Raw genomic sequence first — 17,034 nt, forward strand, 5'->3', positions numbered from 1 at the left:
CACGTTTCTGTGGCTGTTTCCCCGCCGAGACGAGGGGCGGGGTGCAGACGCGGAGAAGGGTGCTGGGGGGCTGCACGATGCACAGCCCTGAGGGAGTGTCTGCTCCCCGACTGTCAACAGAAGCGCCCTTCCGAGAAAGGAGAACCGAGGAGAAGCAGACAGTTCGTGCCTATTCCGTAACTTGACGTTTCTCAAAGTGTGGTCCCTGAACAAGCGGCTTCAGCATCACTTGAGAACTTACTAGAACTACAAAAGCTCCAGGGCCATCCCAAGCCACCGACTCAGAATCTTGAAGGCTGGGATCCAACGATTCACACCCTAACCCATCCTCCTGGGGATTCTAACACATGTTCAAGGAGGAGAACCCCACAACCCTAACATAGCATGAACCTCTGCCCCAGGGTCACCTCGAGGCTTGCTGGAGAAGTGCGGAGGGACCCCGACCCCCAAGATTCCCTCCCAGGCCCAACCTTGAGAGATGGAGCCAGGAAAGCTACAGGGGGAACAGCTCCTCTGGGTGATTCTGAGGGCTTCCCACGTGGCGCTAGTGGTAAAGAACCTGCCTGCCAATGCAGGAGACATAACAGAGGCGGGTTCGATCCCTGGGTTGGGAAGATCCCCTGGAGGAGGAAATGGCAACCCACTCCCGTATTCTTGCCTGGGAAATCCCATGGACAGAGGAGCCTGGCGGGCTGCAGCCCATAGGGTCACAAAGAACTGGACACGACTGAGTAACGTAGCACTCATGGGTGATTCTGATGCTCTTTCAAGTGCAAATGCAAGCAGTATAAATCAACAGTAGCTTTGCAGGGTAGGAATTAGAGCCCTTTCTCCAAATAGAATCCTACTCGGGCCCCAGCATGCTGCATTTCACCAAATCTGAGCTGCCATTGATCGTAAGATGCACAGTTTAGAACATGAGAGAGGAATGCATGGCAGCTCCTAGTGTGAGAGGCTGCTGACTGGGCTCTGCGAAGTACAAAGGAAGAAAACAATTCACCTGAGAATCGATAAAAACAGAATCAAAGCGCAAACAGCACATCTGCTGTAACACATGCAGGTGTGCGAGTTCTGCAGCCCTGGACCACTTCCTTGCCCTCTGACGGGCCTGAAGAGATGCAGGGCTTCGGAAAACACTCCATAAATTACTCCATCAGCACAGACAAGCCACAGAGTGGAAGGGATCCACACTAGTTATATAGTTATATCCACACTGAACAACTGACCAGACATCCACGGCTTATGAAGAACTGCTACGGGTCAACAAGAAAAGCCATAGGAAAGACTGGACAGGCCACTTTGTCAGAGAAGATAACCGAATAGCCAAAAACAGGTGAAAAGACGCACATTAAAATCACATGGTGGTACAAATGCACACCAGCCACAGTCGCTAAATGAAAAAGGCAGACAATGCCCAGTGCTGGGAAGACGCGGAGCAGACAGAGGCTCACCCGCAGCTGTCGGGGAACAAATGGACGCCAACAAGGTAGTGAGCTAGCTGCAGCATCTAAGAAAACTGCACACAGAAATAAAACCCAGCGGCCCCATCCCTTGGTGTGTGCTAACAGCCATGCGCGATCTGTGTACCAAAAGACACGCGTCAGGAGGTCCAGAGCAAGCTGGTTCTTTGCAGTTAAAAAATAGAAACAGTAGAATACTCATTCAGAGGCAGGGGTAAGGACGAGGGTCTGCACGTAACTGACCAGTCTACAGCAGAGGGGGTCCGAGAACCACAGTCACCCACGTCACCAGCGATGTCAAATGAAAGAAACCAGGGACAAAGGCAGGCACAGATTCAATGAATTTCAGTAAAGTTCAGAAACAAGGTAAAAACTATTCTTCAGTGTTAGGAGTCTGTTTGGTGGTTAATGGTGGGGGGCAGTGGCTGAAAGGGGCACAAGGTCAGGGAAACTGGGAGCAAACTGGGTCAACCAGCGCTCGGGGTGCTGGGTGCACTGGTGCGTCCACTTTGTGAAAATTCATTAAGCTGCACACTTTGTGTACACTTTTTTTTGTATGTTGGACTGTTACATAGAGCTTAAAAGGCAGGAGGAAGAAGAGAAGCAGGAGGAAGAAGACGACGAAGAGGAGGCGTTGGGGAGGAAGAGAAAGAAATCCTAACACCTGGTCATCTAAATGTGCTTCCAGGATGAAGCTCAGCTTTGCTTCCTGACTGAATTCTCTTTGTGGTATGGGCATCATGCCCTTGACTTGAAGTTTAATGTGACACTACCAAAAGCATTTCTACAGACCCCTCTGGTATTTACTGTGTGAATATAGGTGAGTGCCCTCAGGGCCCTTTTAATGAGGCTTCATGGGAGAAGTTTCTCTAATATCTCAATTATCTCCATATCCTGAAAAGTTACTCTTCGCTCAAGCAACAGGGGTCTGTGCGGGTGTGTGTGCCTATAACCCAGGCACAACATGTTCATGGAATATCCTGTTTTTCTTTTTGCTTTGGTTGCTAGGAAGCACTGTGTCAAAACTTCAACCCATTTTTAACAGTTCCACACACCCTTTGGGTGTCTGTTCTGCACTGGGGGCGGGGCTGATGTGACGAGGCCTCCCAGGGCAGTCTAGCTGGGACACAGGAGGTGATCAGGAGGCACTGATCCCCTGGAGAAGGAAATGTCAACCCACGCCAATGTTCTTGCCTGGGAAATCCCATGGACAGAGGAGCCTGGCAGGCTACTGTCCATGGGGTCGCAAAGAGCTGGACTTGACTTAGTGATGAAACAACCACCACCCACCCTTAGAGCGTCAAGGAAGGCTTCTTGGAGGAAGCACCACTTGAACTAAGTATGACGGGACGACCAGACGTTTACCAGGTGAGGAGGGTGGAGGGGGAGGTTCTAGGCAGAAGGAACAACACAGGCAAAGGCATGATTTGAGAGTGAGTCTAAGGCCAATGGGAAAGGTCTATATTCTCTTTCCTTGATTTTTCTGTATTCTTTGATTCTTGGGTCCCTTTGCTGATTTTCTTAGCTTTAAATTTTTATCTTATTTTTTTAAGACTTCATGCAGCTTTCTGCAACCATGTGTGATACAAAGACAAAAGAGCCCAGGCAGAATATTCTGTGGGTGTTGACACAAGCATGCGTAGCCTGGGCCTCAGGAGCCTGGCTCCCTCCCCACCACCAGTGTCCCATGAGCTGGAGCTCCAGATGCTAGAAATGCTCACCTCCTCCTCCTCTCCAAGTGCCCCCCAGCCGCTGACACATCGCAAACCCCCAAGTCCGACCTGACAGCTCGTGATGGATTACTGCATAAAATGTCAGCTCGGCGGGAAGGAATTTCTGCCGGGAAGCCACCGATATTCCCCACCAGCCCACAGCTCTCCGACAGCTTCTGCTGCTCTACTCATGGCTACTTCCAGAAAGAGAGGTCAGGCGCTGGCTCTCTGGAGCCTCAGTGGAGAATGTGAGGCATTCAGGTGTCATTCCCTCTCCTCACAGTCTCGTCCACGAGAGGGGCAGTAACCCAGGCCAGATTCTCCCCCTGGTGTGCCGGAGACCCTCCTTTCCAGGAGCCCCTGCCCCTCGCCTGACCGTGAGGGTGGACCGCCAGGGAATTCCCCATCCTGGTTTCTGAGGTTTTCAGGGCTCCCTTAAATCTTGCCCCCTAGGCGAGTGCTTGGCTCACCCTAGTCCCAGCTGCCTGTCTCCAGGAAGCCCTGGTACGTCACAGGGTTCTGCTGAAGTTCAGGTGGAGCTCATTCATTCCCTTTTCATTCCCTTGTTCATCAGATGTATCTGAGTACCTTCCATGTGATAAGACTTTTGACCAGACCCCTTGGATACAGCCTGGGACAAGGCAAAGTCCCTGTCCTTACAAAGTCTCCAGGCCAACAGAGGGAGACAGACCCCAAGTAGATAAACGTGCAGGCTAGCTTTCAGATGGTGGAGTGCCGCAGGTATTAAACAGAGGGAGGCGGGGAGGGACGTCAAGCGGGGGGTGATATCACGTAAGTGGTCAGGGAAGACGTCTGTGGACTGAAAAGTCTGAAGCTAGATCTGAACCATGTGATGCACCCCTCTCTGTGCAGATCTGGAGGAAAGGCAGAGGCAGCCAGTGCAAAGGTCCTGAGGCAGCGCAAGAGACTATCTCAGTCCAGAGCAAAACCTGAGCTTCCTGTGCTTGCACGGCTGGGGTGGTGTCATGCTGACAATAGTGCTTGGTTTGGTTGATGGCTAGCAGGGATTGTAATTAGGTTCACCAGCAAAAGACAACAGTACTCAATTCTTTTTCTTCAGCACTTTGTTTTTTAAGGGCAGTCCATATTGGTTCTTATATCTCTAGTTGAAAGGCCTTTTCTTCTATAAAGAGCCAGATAGTAACTATTTTTAATCTTTGCAGGTCACACAGTCTCTGTCACAAACTGCTCAACTCTGCCTTTGTAGCATGAAAGCAGCCAGAGATTGTACAGAAATGAATGGGTGTGGCTCTGCCAATAAAACTTTATAAAGAACCGGTGGTGAAATGGGTTTGCCCTGTGGGCCATAGTTTGCCCGTCTCTTTATTCATTTTCACTGTATTTCACTAACAAGATGTGTTCATCCATTCTGTCAACAGACTCCCTTTCTGGTGCCTATGTTCTCCAACATGAGAAGCGCTGCTGCTGTGAGCGTCTCGTCGTTTCATTTCTGTGGGAGAGGTTCTCCAGTATGTGAACCTGGGAGCGGGACTGCTGGGCCACAGGGTACAGGCAGCTTCAACTCTCAGAGATGATGCTAGACCGATCAAGAGCCATGAGATCAATTTACACCCACACCAGCAGCCTGAGTTCCTGCTGCTGCACGCTCCTGTCGCCAGCGCTTGGCGACATCAGACTTTAGGACTTTGCCCACTTCAAGCATTAAGTGATACCTGTTGTGCTGTTAATGTACATTTCCTGATGGCTAGTTACTAGAGCATCTTTTCATGAGTTTATTGGCCATTTGCATTCCTGATCATTTAAACTCCTGAAATGAGTTCCCCTGCTGAGAACTGCCAATTTCTAATTTTTGTCCCCCCCCCCTTTTTTTTCCACTGGAATGTTTACCTTTTCCCAATTGATTTGAGGAAGTTCTTTACATATTCTGGTTACTCTCTGTCAGTTGCATGTGTTGCAAATTTCATCTTCAAGTACGTGGTGTGTCTTTATTTTATGCTCTGACAATCAGAAGTTGATCACCTTATTGGGGTCACAGTGATCGTTCGCCCCTGCGAGCTGTGCTTTTGTGACTTATTTAAGCAATTCTTCCCTTGGGAGCCACATGACATGGCTTTGAGACTCATCTCTACACTTGCTGGTTGTGGGGATGGGGGAAGGCACTTAATACCCCAGCGCCCGCGTTTCCGCCTCTGTAAAAGCAGGGAGCGGAGTGGCATGAACCTCACAGGGTCACTCTGAGGAGTGTTGAAGGCACTGAGCACCATGCCGGGCTCACTGTCACCTTCCCCATCAACAGACCTCCCCCCGCGCAGGAGGGAAGGGGGTACCTTGCTCTCCAGCAGGTCTGCGTTCTGCCGGAGTTCATTCCGAGACTTCTCTGACTTCTCTAGCTTCTGCCTCAGCGCTGTGAGCTCCGCCTACAAAAGCAAACATAGTAACAGAAGCCATTCTGGATGGAGATGTAGGTTCCACATGTGCTAAGAGCGGCCAGAAAACCCAGTGGGTGATTCAGCCAGCCGATCTGTGATGACAGCCATTTCTGAATATGATCATCTCTGCTCAGGCAAGCCCGGTCCATACCAGCCTGGACTAGGGTCTGGATGCAAATCCTCGGAACAAGCCACTGTTTATTGAGACAGGGCATACCCGAGTGAGACAGGGCACTCCTGAGTGACACGGGGCACCCAGCTCTTCATCTTCCCCAATTGCCACTTCTGGCCAGGGGGTCGTCATGAGGTTTACAACACTACTGTCGGGAGCAATTGAAATGCTCACCCACTGCAGGCCAGTGGAGTGAACCATGAAACGCACACCCCAAGGAGGACCACATGGCCATGAAGAGAGAACGAGAAAGATTTCTATAAAAGTGGGAACCACGTGACAGTACATAAATGCAGCACATTAACATGTTGTGTGCCTTAACTTTACAATGCCGTAGGTCACACACATTTCAACTAAAATTTTTAAAAGACAGTCCAAAAATATGGACGTGGCACGGTTCTTAAAGTGAAAAATGCAAGTTGCAGAAGAATATATAGTATGCCACCTTTTGTGTAAGAAAGAAACCACTAGTCCTGTGTGTGTGTGTGTGTGTGTGTGTGCACGCACACATGTGTGCCCGCGTGTGTACATGTATACCTCGCTTCATTGGCTGGGCTCTGCAGATACTGCATTTTTTACAAATTGAAGGTTGGTGGCAACCCTGTGGTGAGCAAGTCTATTTTCCAAAAGCATTATCTTTTAATTAAGGTATGCAGATTTTGGGGGGACCAAGTGCTATTACACACTTAACAGTATAGTGTCAACATAACTTGTATAGGTCCTGGGAAGTCACCCAATTCACATGACTCACTGTGATATCCGATTTATCTTGGCAGCCTCGAACTGAACCTGCACTATCTCCAAGATATGCCTATATTTGCTCATTTTGGCCAAAAGGAACAACAGGCAGGGTAAACCAGAAACCAATCAGAACAGTTTCCCTGGTGGCTGAGCGGTAAAGAATCTGCCTGCCAAGGCAGGAAACCCGAGTTCAATCCCCAGGTTGGGAAGAGCCCCTGGAGAAGGAAATAGCAACCCACTCCAGTCCTCTTGCCTGGAAAATCCCATGGATAGCAGAGCCTTGTGGGCTGCAGTCCACAGCGTCACAAAGAGTCAGACACGACTGAGCAAGTAAACAGCAATCAGAACAGTTACCTGCATCAGGTGGGTGCTAACGGGATTGAAGGGAGGGTAGGGAGTGTCCTCTGCGATACAAAGATAAACGGCTCACGAACTCGCCCGCAGACCCTCTCTGGGAGGAGTGGGCGCACATGCTCCCATACCCGAGGTGGAGTGCCTGCCTCTGACTGGCACCCACTCACCTACCGGGGAGCTGGGCACCAGGTGGAGGGAGGCTGTGCCAACTGGGGCAGAGGGATATCTGTAAAGGGGCAGTGAGGGCTAGTGGTGGAGCATTCCTGGATGAAGAATATCCAAGGCTGCGGGCACTGGGTCTGGATGCAAACACCAGGGAGCGGGCTGGAGGGGGTCGGGGGGAGTGGAGATCGCCCTGCCCACCGTGTGGACCCACCTCCTTAGCGCGGAGCTGCTCCTCCCCGATGGTGGCGCTCAGCAGGGGCCGAAGGGAACCCAGCAGCCGCCACCACGGCCAATCCCTGACCACCAGGAACACAGCCACATTCTTCTGGATGCACCGGGCAGCCAGCTGGTGAATCTGCAGGGGATGAGAATGCAGACTGAGGGCCCTTCCCAACTCAGCTGAAGGAGGCAGAGGGCGAGGGGCAAGGGGGCTGGAGGATATCAGTTTATCCTTAGTGGAAGGGATAGGGAAGAACTTAAAAAAAAAAAAAGGCTCCCTTTAATGGAGTCAGGCTGTCAGCATCAGGCCACAGTCTAGTCTGGAATAACTAATAATAACAATAGGATAAGGAGTAGAAATACTATACAATGGGGTCACCTCTCACGTGAGGATAAGGCTCAAAAGTCACCGTGCAAGGCAAGACTCTCCTGGAAAATTCCTGAAACCTGCTCACAAGAAGCGGTGGCCCTGATGATGCTGCCGGTTGATATTTAAGGAAGAGATACTATTTTCAGTGCATTTAAACACAAGTCCATGCTTCTCACTCTTGAATGTGCATCAAATGTCCAGGAGGGCTTGTCAAAACACTGATGCCTGGGTTCCAGCCCAGAGCGTCTGATTCAGTGAGCCTGGGGCAGGGCCAGAGAATCTGCATTGTGCACAAACTCCTAGCTGATGTGGCTGCTGCTGGTCCGGGGACCACACTCTGAGAACCGCTGACCTAGGTCATTCTAATCAGAGGTGGGAATCAAGCTGAGTAAGAAGCCACCATCACAACAGCCAAGGCTTGCTCAGCTGGCACTGTGCCTCCTACAGGCCAGACATTACCCGGAGCATCTTATAGCAGCTCAGTCCTCACTACAGTCCTACGAACGTAGGTGTTTTTATCATCCCCGTTTTACAGATGGGAAAACCGAGGCACAGAGCGGTACAGTCACTGGTCCAGTGTCACACAGCTTCTCAGAGGTCGAGTCAGGATCTGAACCCCTGCAGTGCCGCTGCAGACAAAGCCCAGGCTCTTAATTACCCTGTTTCAAATTGTTCCACGGCATAAACGACCTGAGTAGTGGGCCGCTGAAACAGCTCACAGTATTTTCATTATTAATCTTCTTGCCTTTTTCTGTTCTCACTAAGTACATATTTGTGAGTTTACATGTTCACAGAAGCGGGGGCACGTGCTCTGAGACTCTGTGCCAGTGGCAGTAATTAACACCACCACTAGGGCGGCGGCGGCTGGTACTATTACTGAGCAGTTACCACGTGGCTTCCTGTACTATGTGCATGTTATCTCATGTCGCCTCCACTCAGCGACTGCTTGGTAGAGGTGAGATTCAAACATGGTTCCTGTTCGCCTCCAGAGCCATGCTGCGTTCTCCATCACACAGGCTGCAGAGAGGAGACTCAGTCTCTGGAGAGGTCTGAGGATGGTGACCTAGAGTGGTTCAGGACTGCAGATTCCGACCCTGCTCTCTGGCCCTAAAGGCCTCCATGGATAGATCCCGCCCATGCCCTGTCTGACCCACGGCAGCCAAGTTCTTCAGAGATGGGACAGCCTGAAATCATTTCCAACACAGGAGGGCTTGGACAACCTCTGGACATCCTGACCAAGGTTCTCATCAGTGGTGATTTGATGTCAGCTCAGTTCAGTCGCTCAGTCGTGTCTTTGCAACCCCATGGACTGCAATACACCAGGCCTCCCTGTCCATCACCAACTCCCAGAGTTTACTCAAACTCACGTCAATATCCTAGAAACAGCTGTATCATCTTACAAAGTGTCTGTTAAAGTGTGACCGCCTGGACAGAGTGTGGGCACCAGCATGGGAGATGGGCAGACCTCCTTGCCCACCCCAGACTCACTGGACCATGAGCCTCATGCTAACAACATCCCGCTGGAGATTCATGCACAAGAGCAAGTGTGAGAAGCAGGGATGACAGCCCCTGGACCAGTGTGGAGGACGCTCTTCCAGATCCCACGCCCCTGCTGGCTTCACGTGACACTCAGCACCCCCACCTTCAGCTTCTTGAATCCCTGGCGAGACAGAAAGCCCCTGCAGGCCGCCTGGAACAGGACGATGCTCTGAGACACCAGCTTTTCCCGCTGCTTCTCCAGCCTGGACACCACACCCGCCTTGAGGAAGACCTGGAGGGAGGGAAGGCTGCAGGTGACTTTCTGCAAATGCATCAGACTATCTCATGTGGGAGGGGCTGCAGCTCTGCCCCACTTCTGCATCCACCCAGAACGTTCATGAGCAGCTGCCCTGGACCAGGGTTCTGAATGGTCAGAGCACCTTGCCTCCTGAGGCCTCCTCTTTCCCTTCTCTTGGCCCCCGGGGCTGCACAGAATGGCCCACACACCTGAGTGTGGTCACTGTCACCACCCAGGGGTTTGTTAGAAACGCAGCGTCCCGGGCCCCACACCAGACCTGCTGAATCGGGACCCGTGTGTCAGCACAGTCTCCAGGGGAACTCACGCATGTTTGCTGAAAACCACCTCATGTCTCCGTGTCCTGGCAACACCCGTGGACTGTGGTCAATGTGGATGCCCAGGCCCCGCCCCAGGGAGTGCAGAACCAGCGGGCTGGGTGGCATTCCTGGGTGTGCATTCTGTTTTGACAAGTGCTGCTGGCCAGGAGAGAAGAGCTGCCCCAGAAACCCTCAGTCCTGCTTCAGAAAGAGGGGCAGAGAATGCGGCAAGTGGGGGCAGCCCTTCTCGGTCAGAAGAGGACAGGGCCAGGCTGGAGCCGCCTGCGGGAGAAGTGCAGGCATCGAGCGGAAGACAGCTGGAGGTTCACAGTTCCGGGCCTCAGCTGGTCAATAACGAATGGGGGCTCCCGCGGCAAAGTGATCAATGCGTTCTCGGCTCCCACAGGGCTGCCCCTGAGAGACTGCGGGGAACAGCGGAGGGTTTTCAGAGTGAACCTGAAGCTCTGGGGCCAGGCCTGCCTTGGCCAAGGCTCTGGGGTCACTGCGGTTGGTGTCGCCTCCCCAGAGGCAAAGGAGAGACGCTCCCATGCTGTTCATTTTCTGAGCACAGTCTCACGCGTTACTTCGCCAGATACGGTTTCTAGCCCCAAAGGTGGCCAGCCACTGGAGAGTGCCATCTTATTCACTGATACTGTCAGGTAATCTACGGCATTATCCATTAACGGCTAACATGGATGGAGCCCTCCTATGTTCTAGATCTGAACCAGATGTCTGATATGCAGGCAAAACATGTGACAGGGAGAATCTTAGATGGTAGTTACCACAACCATCCCCCATTTAAAAACTCCTTTTTGGCTGCACTGTGTGGCATGTGGGATCTTAATTCCCCAACCACGGATCAACCCCCAGCCCCCTGCACTGGCAGCAAGAAGTCTGACCCACTGGACCACCAGGAAAGTGTCCAATCCCCACATTTGATGGAGGGAGAACCTAGGGCTAAAAAAGGCATGTTTTTGCCCAGATCCTCCACTGCCAAATGGTAACACCAGGATTTACTTCCCTCTCTGACTCCAGAGGAGACCATGGTTGTCACTGAATGTAATTAACATTTGCATGGCATCAGCATTTTGAGAAGTTCTTCTCCTATGTCCCATTTTAACTCAAGTTCACGTGGCTGGTGAGCAGCAAAGCTGAGACTTGATCCGGGAACCTTGAGTCCACCTCCTGCACCCATTCACATCGTCGGCATGAGGAGCTTTCATCTCCTGGCTCACGTGGTACCCAAACATCAGGGGTTTGTGGCCGAACAGTAATCTGATTCCAGGTGGAACCAAGGGTCTCCGTCAAGTCTCCATCCCCTTAAACCTGTTTTCTGTAACCATGACCAACCTCTTGGCCAGCCCCGTGGCAAACCTTTTCTCAGAGGGAAGGTGGAGATTAGCACACCCCATCGCCGCTAACCAACTCTGTCCTGTAACCCTCCATCACTTTACACAACACTTCCTATGAGCCGGGCTGCCAAGACAATCAGCCTCGTTGAAACAAAGACACGATTGACTCATTACCTATCAGATTGCCTCAATAATGACTGTATTAATTTCACAAGCTAGTGAGTCCCAAAAGCTTCTGTTAAAAAAAAAAATCAATGATCAAAGTGATGACAGCACTAGTCCGTATATTACAAAAGTCGGCAGGCGCTGCCAAAACTGTTATTGATTAAGTATGAAGCTTTCATTAAAAAGATAATTGGAAACGACCATACACAGAATGGGAATAAGTCATCGCCTCTGTAGAATCTTGATTTTTTTTTCTTTTCTTTTCTCTTTTAAGAGCACATCGTCGTCCAGGAGGCCGACGGCATGTGGAATCCCACCTTTTTCATAAATGTCACGGCCCTCGTCACAGGCCTCAGTAAGGCACTGGGGGCTGAGAATGACAAAGGAAAATCTAAATGACTCACTTTTGTGGATCCAGCTGCTTATTGGGCCCAAGCAGAGTGTATTGTCCCAACACCCCCGTCTGAATGGATCTCTGGGGGCCGCTGTTAGGCACACTGCTTTTGCTCTCAAGGTGCTGCAGGCCAAGGCTTCAACATCTAATGTGGCCATGGCTCTCCTGTCTAACACTGTGGAGAAATTAGCTATTCTCTCTTAGTAATTTTCCAGATGAGAGGAGATCAATTCTTTAAGCATTAAAACGTTACCCTGTTTGACAAGCATCCTGCCCCTGCTGGCAAATGCCTACCACAAACAATGCAGACCACCGCTGCCAAATGACAATGTACTGATCCCCACAGCCGACTTGGGAGGTAGAAAGTAGGGGGTCCATTTTAGAGATGGGGGAACTGAGGCTCAGAGAGACTAAGTCATGTACTCCACATTCGCACTCTGAGGCACTAGTGGGGCCTGGGTGTGGACCAGATCAGTCTGTTCTCTCCTATTCACAGGCTTCCCATCTATGAAGCGATGAATCCGACAAAGCATGAGACCTGCATCTGCCCTTAAAGATGGCAGTCTGTCACCACACCTGGCTTCCAAAAGGATACATGGACTTTGACATGCTCTGGATGGTTTCTTAGTGAATGCCAAGTATGACCCAATATTCATCCTGTTTTATCATGGGATGTTCTGGCTTGCAGGCCTTTTGTCTCACCACCCTGAGACTGTGAACAGTGACTTCTTGTTTGGGTCTTTTCTTCCTTACTCTGCAATAGTTGCTGGGGTCACAGGGACTAACTGTGAAACTCATGAAATAATTGGCACTTATCTAAACAGGGGTTCTCTAACCTAAGCATGTACTGGGATCCCCTAGAGAGCCTGTTACAACTCAGACTGTGGGGTTCCACCTCCAGGGTTTCAGAGTCAGTGGTCTGGCTGGGGTGGCGTCACCTGAGAACGTATGTTTTTAGGAAGCTCTCGGGCAATGCTGAGGCAGCTGGTCCAGGGATCACACTTTGAGAACCGCTGCTAGTCTAAAAGGATGATGTTCTTGGAGCTGAAGAAGAATTCCTCTGATTAAAGAATTTGCTGTATATTTCCATTAATAAACAATAGAATCACAGCATATTGAAAAGAATGTGGGAGGACTTCCCTAGCAGTCCAGTGGTTAAAACTCCATGCTTCCAATGCAGGGGCCATGGGTTCAATCCCTGGCTGGGGAACTGAGATCTCATGTGCTGTGGGTGTGACAAAGAAAAAAAAAGGAAAAGAACTTGGGCTTTGGACTGGTAACATTTCCATGGGAGCTGTGCTCCTGGATCCTGAGAGGACCTGGAAAAGGGGCTGACTTCCCAGGGGTACAGTTTCCTCATGGTGAAGAAGGGATATTATAATCATCTCAACAGAGCCTATGAGGGGGAAAGAGGAATAACATATGATGTTGCTTAGCACAGCACCAGCCTTATGGTGGGGCCCAGTAACCCATGGGTTTATCTCCTCTGCGGGAAACGTCCACAGAACGTCCTATGGACCAGTCAGGTTGGGACCACAGCAGACTAACAGATTCCACCACAGGCTTTAGCAGGACCAAGAAGCCTGTGGGGAGAGGCTGGTGTGTCTAGGGAGCAAGGACCAGAGTGAATGACTGTGAGCTCTCCGAGGAAAGAGGCATGATGGGGCAGGACACTTGACTCTGATAAGAGGCACTCAGGGCCAATAGTGCCCCCAGGATGGGCTTCTGGAAACCAGGGTCCTGCCCCAGAACTGTACATGGTACCTGAACATGGAAGGCAATTAACAAGGGTTTCCTGGATGATGTTAATCACTCAGAAGGTAACTAAGTGGGGAAATGGCCCCCTAGTCTCCTCTGTCTCCAGTTTGGATTCCTAAATGTTGTCCCCACTCTCCTCCCACCAGCTGGTCCTTGAGTCTGCAAACTCTGTGGCTCACTCCCCACACTATGACCCACTCACTCTGGGAGGTGGTAATGGGTCTTCCACTGAAACAAGTGGGTGAAGGCCCCAGGGTCAAGTCATCTGGGGAGCCCTGAACACTGTATGTTCCCTCATGAAAACTCAGAGGATGCCTTGAGCACATTAGGGCTCCATGAAATTCTTCTCTAAGTGTTCAAACTTTTTCTGAAGGGCTTCTGGCTCAACACCCATTTGGAGACATCTATGTCCCTCAGCTCTGAAATTATAGACCTTCTTCTCATGCCCTCTCCTCTCACTTACTGCTGCTAATCTCTAAGACTACCAGCTGTGTTACACGTGGTTGCAAAGTAAAAGTTGCAAGGCTCCGAGTAAAGGTGGGCCTTTCTGAGGTTCGGAAAGTTCTACTAAGGTCCAGATGTTAACTCTGCAGACTGCCAAGGTCCCTGAGAGTGTCACCTCTAATAAATGATATTCCTCAATGGTCTCTCCACCCACACTTACCACATTTTATCTTAACGGCCTTGTCATATAAGGAGGGCAGAGAGTCACTAGCCCTGTGTTCAGCTGAGGGAAAAGGAGACACGCAGAAGTAGCGGAAGCTGAGGAGGACAAGAGTCAGGTCTCATGTGGGTCCCTGATATCACAGGTAGAATGGCAAACAACGGCGCTCTACTCACCTGGCTGTGCCCCACGGCCACGGCCTTCTTCTCCAGGTCCAGTGTCTGCAGGAGCTGTGCCACGGCCTGGGAAGGAGAGGAGAGTTAGAGGGCAAGACAGACTGCAGGCTGGAGACTCCCAGAGTGGATGGTCAGCTGGCTGGAGGGCTGATGGATACCCGGAGAGAGCAGATGTCTCCCATGTCTTTGAGCTAACAGAGTTCCACCTCCCCAACAAAGTGCAGAGATGGGCATGGGCTGGGTACTGACTGTGCCGTCCACCCTGCTGAGACCTTCACAGACACCATCTCACTTCACCCTCACGGCAACCCCAGGCGGGTCATCACACTAGCACACCCATTTCATAGAGGAGAGAACCACAGATGCAAAACTAAATGGAGGATGTGTCTGCTATGGAAAACAGTATGGTGAAACCTCAAAAAATAAAACATGTAATTACCATATGCTCTAGAAATTCCACTTCTGGATATATACCCAAAAGAACTGGAAGCAGGGACTTGAACAGATTCTTGTACACACTCAGTTCACACCAGCATCATTCACAGTAGCCAAAAGGTGGAAGTAACCTAAGTGTTACTAAACTCAGTGGTGACTGCAGCCATGAAATTAAGAGACACTTGGTTCTTGGCAGGAAAGCTATGATGAACCTAGACAGCATATTAAAAAGCAGAGACATCACTTTGCTAACAAAGGTCTGTCTAGTCAAAGCTATGATTTTTCTGTAGTCTTGTAAGATGTGACAGTTGGACAATAAAGAAGGCTGAGCACCAGAGAACTGATGCTTTAGAACCGTGGTGCTGAAGAAGACTCTTGAGAGTCCATTGGCCTGCACAGAGATCAAACCAGTCAATCATAAAGGAAATCAACCCTGAATATTCATTGGGAGGACTGATGCTGAAACTGAAGCTCCAATACTTTGGTCACCTGATGCAAAGAGCCAATTCATGGAAAAGACCCTGATGCTGGGAAAGATTGAGGAAAAGGGGACAACAGAGGATGAGATGGTTAGATGGCATCACCAACTCTATGGACATGAATTTGAGCAAACTCTGGGCGACAATGGAGCACAGGGGAGCCTGGCACGCCACAGTCCACGGGGTCTCAAAGACTCAGACATGATTTAGGGACTGAACAACAACAACCTAAGTGTTCACCAACAGACGGATGGATAAACAAAAATGTGGTGTATATACCCAACGGGATATTAATCATGTTTAAAGGGGAAGGGAATTCTCAAACAAGCTACAACATGGATGAACCCTAAGGACATTATATTTAGTGAAATAACCCAGTCACAAAAGGACAAATACGATATGATTCCACTTATATGACATACCTAGAGCAGTCAGATTCACAGAAAGTGTCCATAGAACAATGGCTGCCAGGGGCTGGGGTGACGGCGATGGGAAGTTAGTGTTCAATGGGTACAGAGATTCAGTCTTGCAGAAAGAAAGAGTTCTAGAGAAGGACAGTGGTGATGGCCACACAGGAGTGTGAATACACTTAATATTGCTAAACTGCATGTTTAAAAATCTCTCAAATGCTGAATTTTATGTTATGTATATTTTGCCACAAATTTAAAAAAAAAATGAAATGAAGGGAATTCCCTGGGGGTCCAGTGGCAAAGACTCCACACTCCCAAAGCAGAGGGCCCGAGTTTGATCCCTAACTAGATCCCATCTGCCACAACTAAGAGTTTGGAACTAAGACCCAGAGCAGCCAAATAAATAAATATTAAAAACAAAGACAAAAACAGAATGAAGGCATTTCCCCAAGGTTATAAGTTACACGAACCAAATTCGAATCAGGGTCTGTCAGGCCACACTGCAACCTCTATGTCTGCATTGCTGCCCAGGCCCAGGACAGGGGCAGAGGACCCTAGGCCATTGGGAAATTTACTCCCGTGACAGCCACCCCAGCACCCTGTCCTCTTACCCACTGGCCAGGGACGGCCTGACTCTCCCGAATATTTGCTGAATCATGACATGGCCACTAACCCTGTGTTCCTGGCCTAGAGGAGGGAGGGAGAGTCCATGTTTAATTCATCAGTTTCCTCTACCGCATCTGGTACATAGCAGGAGCTCAATAAATATGATGCAATCCAGTGAGGGTGGAAGCAGGGCAGGTTGGAGTGTGGAGAAAGGCAACGCCCCCTTCAGGAGAAACAAATTCACCTGCGATCCCTAGACCCTGCCTTGTCCAGGCCACCAGCCATTTAATGGAATCTGGCTCAGACAGTAGAGAATGTGCCTGCAATGCGGGAGACCCCAGTTCCATCCCTGGGTCAGGAAGATCCCCTGGAGAAGGGAATAGCTACCCACTCCAGTATTCTTGCCTGGAGAATCCCATGGACAGAGAAGCCTGGCGGGCCCCAGTCCAAGGGGTCACAGAGAGTCAGCCATGACTGAGTGACTAACACTTTCCCTTTCCTTTTGTCACAGAGGCCGCAGGTTCTGGAGCAATCCTGTCAAGAGATCTGTACCCTCGGACAAATTCAGGTCCAGCCTAGTCCCCTTGTGACTCCAATTCCCCTCCCGCTCCACCCCCATGCCAACCCTCTTGGAATTCCCATTCACTGAAAACCACCAAGTTTATCTACAGAATAAACTGTCAGAAAAGTCATTGTGACATTCCATGAAGAAAAAGGTATTCTGAGACAGAATAATTTGGTAGATGAGTTTCAATTCCACGGATCATAGCATCACAGAAAAGTTCCCAAGACACACACAAAAGAGAAAATGCTTATTAAAAGTCCAGACCAAGGCTGTAATCTGGCGGGAAGTTTCCTCCTCTGACCTCTGAGAACATTCCATAGTGCCCCCTCCAA

General features: G+C 50.2%; 1 protein-coding gene across 6 annotated transcripts in view; it reads right to left on the reverse strand.

Annotated features, from left to right (window-relative positions):
• The window catches only part of MYO18B (myosin XVIIIB), a 221,852-nt gene that overhangs the window by 116,927 nt on the left and 87,891 nt on the right, over positions 1–17,034 (reverse strand). For all 6 annotated transcript variants that reach the window (XM_043901502.1, XM_043901506.1, XM_043901501.1 and 3 more), the window contains exons 22-25: positions 14,208–14,273; positions 9,247–9,375; positions 7,227–7,370; positions 5,482–5,571 (exon numbers count right to left, since the gene is read on the reverse strand). In XM_043901502.1, the coding sequence (XP_043757437.1) occupies positions 5,482–5,571; positions 7,227–7,370; positions 9,247–9,375; positions 14,208–14,273 (429 nt within the window). The remainder of the gene's footprint in view (positions 1–5,481; positions 5,572–7,226; positions 7,371–9,246; positions 9,376–14,207; positions 14,274–17,034) is intronic.

This window comes from Cervus elaphus, chromosome 5 (assembly GCF_910594005.1).
Source record: "Cervus elaphus chromosome 5, mCerEla1.1, whole genome shotgun sequence".
NCBI classification, from domain to species: domain Eukaryota; kingdom Metazoa; phylum Chordata; class Mammalia; order Artiodactyla; family Cervidae; genus Cervus; species Cervus elaphus.